The sequence below is a fragment of the Arachis hypogaea genome, chromosome 19 (assembly GCF_003086295.3).
Source record: "Arachis hypogaea cultivar Tifrunner chromosome 19, arahy.Tifrunner.gnm2.J5K5, whole genome shotgun sequence".
In the NCBI taxonomy this organism is placed as follows: domain Eukaryota; kingdom Viridiplantae; phylum Streptophyta; class Magnoliopsida; order Fabales; family Fabaceae; genus Arachis; species Arachis hypogaea.
Window position 1 is genome coordinate 117,567,424 of NC_092054.1, and position 10,884 is coordinate 117,578,307.

At 36.1% G+C, this 10,884-nt stretch overlaps 1 protein-coding gene across 1 annotated transcript; it reads left to right on the forward strand.

Annotated features, from left to right (window-relative positions):
• The first annotated feature begins 2,452 nt into the window (after positions 1 to 2,452).
• Positions 2,453 to 10,555, forward strand: LOC112775892 (alpha-mannosidase I MNS4). The gene is made up of 17 exons (XM_025819789.2): positions 2,453 to 2,687; positions 2,786 to 2,905; positions 2,993 to 3,085; positions 3,175 to 3,261; positions 4,119 to 4,209; positions 5,189 to 5,244; positions 5,359 to 5,431; positions 5,513 to 5,622; positions 5,819 to 5,869; positions 6,222 to 6,310; positions 6,445 to 6,526; positions 6,612 to 6,725; positions 8,276 to 8,355; positions 8,533 to 8,668; positions 9,075 to 9,145; positions 9,234 to 9,480; positions 9,878 to 10,555. Exons 1-17 carry the CDS (start codon positions 2,565 to 2,567, stop codon positions 10,097 to 10,099), a joined length of 1,845 nt encoding a protein of 614 aa, XP_025675574.1. The 5' UTR covers positions 2,453 to 2,564; the 3' UTR covers positions 10,100 to 10,555.
• The last annotated feature ends 329 nt before the right edge of the window (positions 10,556 to 10,884 follow it).

Consider the following 10,884-nt stretch of genomic DNA (forward strand, 5'->3'; position numbering starts at 1 on the left):
GGACGAAGTTGAGTGATTCACTACAGTACAGGAAACTAGTTGGTAGGTTGTTATATCTCACCAACACTCGACCAGATATTTCGTATGCTATAGGATATTTGACCCAATTTCTTGAATGCCCCACTGATCAACATTTTTAAGCAGATCTCCATGTGCTCCAGTATCTCAAGGGTGATCCGAGTTCATGACTATTTTTTGCCAAGGGCAATAACCTAAAACTCACAGGGTTTGTTTATTCAGACTGGGCAACTTGCCCTGATACTAGAAGATCTATAACTGGTTATTACTTTTTCTTTTGGTTGAACTCTTGTATGTTAGCGCTGCAGGAAGCAAACTATTGTCTCCTGTTTTTCATCGGAGGCAGAATACAAGACAATGAGCCAGACAACTAGAGAAGGACAATGGCTAGTGTATCTTCACAAAGATCTCCAGGCTGAGTATAAGACACATTTTAGTCTCTTTTGCGACAATCAATCCGCTCTTCACATAGCTGTGAACCCTGTCTTCTTTGAAAGGATGAAGCGTTTGGATGTGGACTGTCATTTGGTTAGGGACAAGGATCAAGAAAGAGTAGTGAAGTTGCTGCCTGTCAAGACAACTGAACAAACGGCAGACATTCTTACCAAAGCTTTATCTCCGACTCCCTTCAATACGTGTAGCAAGCTGGGATTATTGAATCTCTATACTCCCAACTTGAGGGCGGGTATCACATGTTTGTCATGCTTAATTAAAATAGTTGGCTAAGTAGAAAGTGATTAGTGGTAATGTAACCTAATTAGTTATAGCTTGTACTTCTTGCTAACCTCTCAATCTTCCTTTGTTCATTGTTGCTATGCCCCCAAAACTTCAATGCTTCATTAATATTTGTTGATTTGTTAATTACATTATTGATTCTTCTGCTTTATTTATTTTGTTTGTTACATTATTTCTGTTTTTGATTCCATTGTTGTTATTGCTGATGTTGTGATGAAGAAAAAGAAAAAGAAGAAGCGAAACTGAGTATCTTGGTGAAGAAGGTTTGTTGGAGAAGGGGTTGTTGGAGAATGGTATTTTGCCCCCGAAAGACGATTTTAAAATTAAGCTGAACCTTAGGGACGATTTTGTATGCAAAAAAAGGTTGGGGACAAAAAATATTTTCAACCTATACCTTAGAGACCAAAATCGTACTTAACCCTATTAATTAGGTAAATTCTACCGTACCCTTTCTGAAGTAACATGTAAATTACCCTATGTTGATGTGTCACTTTATGATTGAATACTATCTTAACTATAGTTAGGCCATTTTATAATTAAAAAATTATTTAAAAGGGGTGAATGTATAATTTGATAAAATATTAAAAATTGAATTCTAGTTTTTTTTTCCAAATCAATCTACTAGAAAATGTACCCTAACTCTTTCTAATGGCTATCGCTTCTCCCTCATTCCTTATTCGTCATCGCTCACCCCCATCCTCCACCCAAAAGGAAGCCCAAAACCACTGCTTCCCACATGTACGTTAGTTAGTTCAATTTTGGAATTAAAATTTCCAGCGATTTTAACTCCAAGCAATAAATTCATTAGTTTCCTGCACTATTTTTGCCACTCCTTACACTGCGTCGATGCAATGCTGGTGCAAGAACTAGAGCGAGATGTCCTTGTCTAAGATGCTCTAAAGCAGAGGGATGCTAGCATGGCATTGAGGCATGTAAGTGTCTCTTCTGCAAGGTCGTTTATTAAGAGGGTGGGTAATGAGAATATCTTGCAAACCACGTTGCAAAACCCAATCCTCTCGAGTCAGAGTCACATTCCTATTTTAAAAAATTATTTAATTATAAAATGGTCCTATTTTAGTTAAGATGTTAACTCTCATTAGATTAAATTAACTCAAGTTAAAAGTAAACATTCAATTAAAATATACCACGTCTATAAAAGATCATTTACATGTTATTTAAGAGGGGATTGGATAAAATTCACCTAGTAATTAACATGTTTTTTTTTTTTTTTACCAAAGATAGGAGATTCGAACCCGCAACCTCTTATTGAGTATAAGGAGACTATGCCATTTGAGTTATAACTCATTGGCCTCTTAATTAACATGTTAAGTATAAAAATTGTAGAAAGCATATCACATGTATCATAGTATTAGGCAATCCAATATTTTTAGCCATTAACATTAAATTATTAATTATATAAATTTTATGATTGAAATTAATGATTAACTAATTTTATGATTGTAATTAATGATTAAAAACACGAGATCTCCTTATACAATGGCACATGTTAAATGCATCCAGAACTACAACCATTTTTTTCCCGCTGAAACTATAACCACTTATGAGTTATGACTGAACCACACTTGGTATTTTTTTGTTTTTATTGGGCCTCGCGACATGGTCTGGGCCAAGGTTCAGCAAAAGCTGTGTGGTCCAAATCTAATGGAAAGGGATGTCCTGTCCCCCCGCCCCCAAAAAAGAAGAGGAAAAAAGCAAAAGAAAAAGAAAGAAATGCGAAATGCGAAATGCGAAGAAAAAGAAAAGAACTGATGAGAGTATTGTAGCATCCCCGCTATTTGGTTGAAAGGGAAATGGAAGCAGCTGGGAGAAAACTTGGCTTGATATTTCTATTACTCTTCTTTCATTCTCTACATCCAGATTTGACTCTCGCCGATTCCGTTACTCCGGACGAAGCCAAACTTCTCAGAGATGAGGTACCCACTCTTTCACTCACTACCTACCTACCTACCTACCTACCTACTTTCATCTTGCAATGAAAATTGAATTGAAAATTTGAAATCAAATTTCGCAGGTTCGTGAAATGTTCTATCACGCCTTCAATGGATACATGGACAACGCTTTCCCTCTCGACGAATTGCGCCCTATGTCCTGCGCCGGAGAAGATACTCTCGGTGGCTACGCCTTAACTCTGGCGAGTATAAGTAAAATCACCAAAATTAATTAATTCATTCATTAATTATAAGATAATTTTGATGATAATTGTGATTGGTGCTATTAGATTGATTCTTTGGACACTTTGGCTCTACTCGGTGACCGTGACCGCTTTGCCGCTTCCGTTGAATGGATTGGTAAAAATATTCGTTTTGATATTGTGAGTGAATGGCTAAGCAGCTGAATTTCAAGTTTCTGTACTCAATTTGGAGTTAAGGATGAATTTAATTACTTTTTGGTCGGTTACAGAACAAAACTGTTTCTTTGTTTGAGACGACAATCAGAGTTCTTGGAGGATTGCTTTCGGCTCATCTTATAGCCAGTGATTACGCTACGGTATCTGTTATATACATTATCACATACCTGCATTTTTGTATTTTGATAATAGTCTAGTGATTCTACCAATTCATATTAGGATCTAGGTAGTTCAGCATTGACTTTGTGGTTATTTGTTTACTTTTTGATGAGTCCAGCATAAGAGTTTATTGGTAAATGATGAAGTTTTTAGTATAAGTAAAGGTAAGATGTATCTCAGTTTCTGCATCCAAACTGATGGAGAAATAGAAGCAAGCATAACAAAAGGATTCAATCTAGGTGGTCGAAGTGGAATGGTGCTTCAGCTATTATTTTGAATAAAAATGTATCATTACAGCTCAAGGATAAATTTTACTGCACACATATAAGACCAACAATAGTATATGGGACTGCATTTTGGAGTTATAAAGTCTTGCAAAAATGGTGAAAAACAGAGATAAGGATGCTATGATGGATGATGGATATATAAACAAATAGGATAAGGAATGAGGAATTAAACGATAGTTGGGGTAATGCTTATTATAGAGAAGGTTGTAGAATTTTGCCTTAGGTGATTTAGATATCATGGAGATGGTGCATAGATATCCCTAGTAAGGAGAATGAATCAAATGACAGAGTCCTGACTCCTAGAGGTAAAGTAAGACATAGAAAATCATGGGTTGAACTACTGTAAGATATTTTAATGACAATGTTGTAAACAATATGGTGTTTTTTAATCCATGTCACTGATTCCACTTAGTAAGACAAGGTTTTCATTGTTTTCAATTGTAGTATTTATGTAATCATGGTGTACTGATTTGGTATTTCATTTCAGCTACAAAATCTGTACAACATAGTTCTGAGGTCCTTTTTGAATTATCTTTACATTCACTGTGTAGGGCATGAGAGTTCCTTCATATGATAATCAGCTACTGAACTTAGCTGAAGATCTAGGCAGGAGGCTGTTACCAGCTTTTGATACTCCGACAGGTATGGTATTACTCTGTGCATACTTCACTGCAATTATCTTTTAGTGGTTTTACTCTGAAAATAGTCTGTCTCCTTTAGTGAAAGGATTATATTATTTGCACCTTTTTTTTATTTGAAAAAAAAAAACATCAGCATATCTCTTCTATTTTATTTTTACCACCATAGTAACATCAGGTCTCGACGACACATGCACTGCTAATCATTCTCTATGCAAATGAGAGAGCTCAACTCCCTTGAAACAAGCCATGGTCAGAACACCAAAAAAAGCTAAGAACATAGTCATAATCATATTCCTTAAAGATGCTTGCATTCTGCTTCGAATTCAACCATAATGCACCAACGAATGACATAAACTACATGCTTTCAAAATTTTGGCCATTATTGTTTTGCTTAAACATTCAACAGCCACACCCATCTAAATAACAAGCAGATCTCTTCTTTGTATGTTCACATACAACATACTGGATATAAGCTCCAAAGAATCTAAGATAATAGGAACCAAGGAACATTCCTTCGAAAACACCATTTGTAGTTATTTGCTTCGATTGATGCAAACTTCCGCATATTTTCAGCTTAGCTGGAAGAGGATGCTCTTTTATTGTATTTATAGTACATAGTAAGGAATGGACATGAGAGAAAAAATTGGGGTGAAACCTATTGTTGAAAAGTTGATGGAATTTTGCCATAGGTGGTTTCCAAATGTTGGGAGGGGGAACAAAAATGCATTTGGTCAGGAGGGTAGATCAAATAGGAGATAGTTTGGTGGTATGGGGTAGAGGCAGACCTAAGAAGACTCTGAATAAGTAGATCATCAGATATTTAAGCGTAAATAGGTTGAGTTCAGATATGGTTCATGACAAGGGGCAATGATATTGTATGATCCTTATGCCAACCCCATCTAGTGGCTAGTGGGACAAGACTTCGTTGTTGATGTATAGTACATCATATATTGACTGTTCTATGCTGTTTTGTATTTCAGGAATTCCTTTTGGATCTGTAAATTTGTTACATGGAGTTGATAAACATGAAAGCAAGGTAATGATGTAACCTTTGCTCCCTTTTTTCTTGTGTCACAGAATATTTAGGTCTTCATAGAGTGCATATTGTGTGTTTTTATGTTGTGCTAAAAATCTGTTGTTCTGTGCTTAGATAACTTCTACAGCTGGTGGTGGAACCTTGACTCTTGAATTTGGAGTTCTAAGCCGCTTGATAAATGATCCTAGTAAGCATACTGTTTTTCCTCAGATCGTTGTTAATGAAGGATGTTACTCATAGTCCTTCCATGTGATTTTTTGACATGCAGTTTTTGAACAAGTAACCAAGAATGCAGTGCGTGGACTTTGGGCACGGCGTTCAAAGCTTAATCTGGTTGGTGCTCATATTAATGTTTTTACAGGTGAATGGACACAGAAGGTATATAATAAATTCATTTGTTATAAGTTAGATCATTAAGATTTCTAAGGACTTCTCCCAATACTTCTCTAATTGCTGTTGCTCTGTTGTCCCAGTGTCTTTTCTACACCAGAATATATTAAACTTGTTAGGATATGCAATCTTCCTACATGTGGATTTCAACAATTATTACAGCTGTCTCTTTGCCATTTTGCAGGATGCAGGAATAGGGACTAGTATTGATTCCTTCTATGAGTATCTATTGAAGGTTAGTAGCCGAAGTTGACATGGTGAAGCCTCTATGGAGCAATTTGCACTAAAATGACTAATATCTGTTTCTGTGCAAAAGAACTATTGTTCCTTATGACTATCTTAATGCACATCAATAAACCAAAATATTCACGTTGCTAAAGGAGTTTTGCTCACATTTTGTGTGATAATGAGTCCTTTTGTGGATCTGTGCCAGTGTTAGATTAATCAATTTTTAACATTATTAACCAGTTGAAATATTTTTACCAAGAGTTCTTTGTATTGTAATTTTCTCTATATTTTGGGCTTTGCTTTGTTAATTAGTATTATTTTAGGTTCTCTGATTTTGTCTTCCATGCATGACATTTCAGGCTTATTTATTATTTGGAGATGAGGAATACTTGTATATATTCCAGGAAGCTTATGCTGCTGCCATGCATTATCTTTACCATGATCCTTGGTAAAAGCTTGTGGCTATGTATGCCACCCTGTAAACTTGACTACTTGTTTGTAGATTTCTTTTAAAAAATCATCGGTGTGTTTATTTCAAATGTATTTTTATTATGAAACTTGGATTTTTCTTTATTTTCATAGGTATGTAGAAGTGAATATGGACTCTGCTGCTATAGTATGGCCGCTGTTTAACAGTCTCCAGGCATTCTGGCCTGGCCTTCAGGTTTCTCTTTTTTGTTGCTTCTTGTTGAATATGGATAAGTAGTGATATTATAGCTAGGGCTAAGCAAAACATGTATTTTTGCAAGGTTTTAGCTGGTGATATTGATCCTGCGATTCGTACTCATGCTGCCTTCTTGAGTGTTTGGAGAAGATATGGTTTTACCCCTGAAGGTTTTAATCTTGCTAGTCTCACTGTTCAGGTATGTTTATTCCTAACAGTTGAGAGTAATTAGTAATCTGGTGAATCTTATTTAGTTTTCTCCTCTTAAATGAGCCGGTGTTCAGAATCTTTGTTCTGTAAGACTGTAACGACTACTTTCTAAAAACAAAAGAGGGTTGGGGTTTTGTTTGGGAGTGAGGGGGTGGGTTGGGGGAGATACGATCAGATAGAAAATAGGGCAACCACATCTAAGGAGTTAATAAGATCCAAACAGGAGAACTGGGATGCAACGGAAAATTAAAAATTGAATGCAGCAAGAAGGCCCAGCATCAGACAATGTCTGAAAATGACACTCTTGAAACAGTGCATGCTGAATTGTAAAGAGACAACAAACAAAATTCTATCCCACAGTGAGTTCAAAGGGAATTACAGAGGGAAGCTTTGAGAAAACGAAGCAATAATAAATTGCTTAATGTACAGTTCCCACAGATTAGAATGAATCATATAAAAGTTATACACAGATAAACAATATCCAATGATTATTGGGGTCTAAATAGAATGCTCCCTTTAAATAATGGTTTGTAACTTCCGTATAATGCAAGAATGAGTCGCATATCCTTTTGAAATAGAATTTAAACACTATATAAGAGAAAGTGCTGTGTGAGATATAGGACTGTGCAACAGTTGTGATTTTGAAACTAATCGGAAGTAGAGTTTTTTTATTCAAGATGGATGTAACAATTTTGTGTTCTGTGTTATGTCATCAAGCAATGTAAGCTGCTGTGACAATATGAAATATTGAGTTAGCCATTCAGTTTGTGTCAAGTTATGTGGTCTCTATCCCCTCCACCAAAATTGCAGATATCTGTCTTGGTTCAAGCACTACCTAGCTGTATGGCTATGTTCTTTGACCCTACATATACCACATGGGCAAGAATTGTTACTATAGCATATGTTTTGGATTGAATGCTTTACCCATTTGCCTGTATTATGATCAGGCATTCCGCAGCTTCTGGAATAAAAAAGGTATACTAAAATATGCCCAGCGCAATTTCAGAATTTAGACTTTAGGTTTCACGGAGGCCCATCATGTGCAACATCCATGAGTGCCCACGACAAGCTTACACCAAATCTCAAATCTTTTTTAGAGTAGCTCTTAAATAAAAGAGTGTGCTGGCTTCCTTAGCTTCAGTAGTAAGACAATTGGGTATGGTTCCCCCAATGGTTCTGAGCCTAACTGATTCGTTGAGTATCTGTTTTTAATAGGATGATCACCCCAATCTCTTCCCTCTGGCACTTTGGAACATCTTAGTAGGTTCACCAACACCGCAAATCTGGGATAAACAGGATGAAATCCACCTCTGATCAAAACCCATCAACAGCTGAAAGAGACATCCTCAATAAACACTGTTATAAGCCTTTTCAAGTCTAGCTTCATCACCTTGGAGTTCATGGCCTATCATCACGACTTAATTTTACCTAATCATGCCCATTGCAAATAGATGAATGCCTTAAAATCCTTTTAAGGAAATTTTTGTTTGACTTATACTTCATGAGCTGTTTATAATTTTTTTTCATCCCGTATTTCAGCATGGGCAGAAGAGTTACCCTTTACGGCCTGAGCTGATAGAGAGTACTTATTGGCTGTACAAAGCTACCAGAGATCCTAGGTCTGCTTATATCTTGCTTATAGTTCATGCTATCATTTTAAAATTTAGCTTCTTATACATGCCTTTCTAGACATGGTAATTTGAGTACTTATAGCACTATCTGTGTACATTGTTAGTTACTGATGAGTTGTTCCCTGTCTAATTTTCTGTATGGCTTGAAAACTTCATCCTATGTAGATATCTTGATGCTGGGCGAGACATGATTGCTAGTTTACAGTATGGGACTCGATGTCCTTGTGGATATTGTCACATTTCAGATGTTGAGCATCACAACCAGGATGATCACATGGAGAGCTTCTTCCTAGCTGAGACAGTAAGAACAAATCTGACATGAGTTAATTTGAGAGCAATTTTGTCCTCTTAAAAGTTTTTTAAGCCAAATAACAGAAGTGAAGGTCTACTTTTAGTTGTGTTAATTGAAGATGATTGTCAACTGAGGTAAATCCACCTTTATTTGGCTCCAGTTGGAATCCTTCACAAAATCTGGAAAAAAGGCCTACCCTTCAGTTGAGGCTTTGATGTCAAGGATCGGGTCTATTTTGTTTGAAAATGAATTTATCTGTTTCATCCCTTTATAAACTATGAGTATTCCCCTCATCTGTCTTGCTTTTCACGTTTGTCTTTTTTTTCTTCCTTTTATTTTATTGTATTTATTTATTTATTTATTTATTTATTTATGTTTTGAGAGAATTGCAACTAATAACCTTTGTTCCAAATAGGTCAAGTATTTATGGCTTCTATTTGATTTGGCTGTGGGTCCTGATAATCTTGTGGAAAATGGGCCATACAAGTGAGGGAACTTTTCTGCATTTACAATTCAGAGGCCCTACATTTTACAATGAAATTAAGTTATCTTTGTTTCCAACCTGTGAAAACAGGTATGTATTTAGCACTGAAGGGCATTTGCTGCCTGCAACTCCTCAAATCTCCCTAGTGAGAGAACATTGCTTATACCATGGGGCTTATTGTAGAAGTGAAGATTTGAGACAAAGCTATCGTGTCTCAGAGGCTGACAACGATAAGCAAGAATCCAACAATAGTAGATTTCATGCAGGTTGGACTAAAGCTAGGTATTCATCAGACTTACCAACTTTTGATCCAACTGCCATTACAGGTTTGATCAAGGTACTTAGTACTCTTTCTTTGATCTGTTTTAAATCCGTACTTTCCCTCTTTTCACATTGTTTGGTTACTCCTGCTCAGTACTACTTGCGGTTGCGGACAGGACCGTTTCTAATGCCAGTGAATGATTGATATGTTTAAGAATAAATACATGATTCAACACTCCACAGAAGCCAGTATCAAGAATTATTGTATCTTTTACCATATAAGGCCTTTGGAGCAAGAAAACTGCCTGTTTGGTCACATTTTCTAAACCCACGAATACTTTTGTACACGATCTTTTTACACGATCCCTTACTGACAATTTTTATCCTTAACCCTAGACATGAAGTGTCTGTAACTACTAGTATTTTACAATTCCAATTGCAACAATTTGTCATGTTTTGTTATGATTGTGCAGGGTGTCTGCCCAGGACTAACTCATGGACAGAAGTTTGGTATATTATATGTGTATCCAACTGAAGAACATCATGCTCATGAAACTGAAAAGCCGAAAGAACCAACTCATGAACAAAGCCACTCAGTGGTGGTTCTCACTGAGCCGAATTTTGACCATGCATTAACTGATTATAGCAATGATCATAACGATAATCAGACCCACAAATCAGATGTTACTTCATGAAGTCTATAGATCTCTGGTGACCAAGAATCCCAGAAGATGCTTCCCAGCACCCTTAAAGAATTATAAGATCTCAATTATGCAAGAGGATTGATGTGAAATGATATTTTTTGCAACACTACTTAAACTTCAAGGCTGGGTTTTGTTGGTTCCATTATACATTGGTTTGATAATTTCGGCATCTGTTGATACAGTGAGTAAGGAGCTAATAGATTTGGATTATGGTAAAAACTGACCCCTCAGAAGTATTTCTTAGGTTGCACTACCATAGCCTGAAACATAGTATCTGCCCCATAGTCATCATTCGCGAGTGTAATTGTAATTTCTTTTGTTGTATCATTGTTTCCCGTGATTTCTGTAACACAGTCATACAGGTCTAATCAGTGACTCTGTGTACATATGTAGGGTATCTTAATTTCAAATGACATATGCTGTGGAAAACTTTGTCCATTTTACTCACTTGTATGATTTCTTTTAGGGAAAGTGATGATCCAAAGCTTTATATAGAGCAATTTTAGCTGAAGGGAGAATCACTTGTGCTAAATAAAGCATAACGTGATTCATTATGTCAAGTAAAAAATGGTTATAGTCCGTTTTCCCCTTTCCTTGTTTACCATTTTCTGTTGATGTTCTTGCTGATAATGTTAACAATTCCACTTTTTCTGAATTTAGAGATTTTAGTGAATTTACATGGAATTTAGTTTAGAAGATTTTCGTGTTATTTAGAACCGTGTTTGTTTTTGTGGATATGATAGAATATGATACTGAGATAGAGACAATAGAATAGA

Bases quoted from the DNA above. Each gene is read 5' to 3' on its own strand.
- LOC112775892 (XM_025819789.2), top strand. From the start codon at position 2,565: ATGGAAGCAGCTGGGAGAAAACTTGGCTTGATATTTCTATTACTCTTC. The intron at 5,432-5,512 runs GTAAGCATACTG...TTTGACATGCAG, and splicing joins CCGCTTGATAAATGATCCTA to TTTTTGAACAAGTAACCAAG. The intron at 9,481-9,877 runs GTACTTAGTACT...ATGATTGTGCAG, and splicing joins CCATTACAGGTTTGATCAAG to GGTGTCTGCCCAGGACTAAC.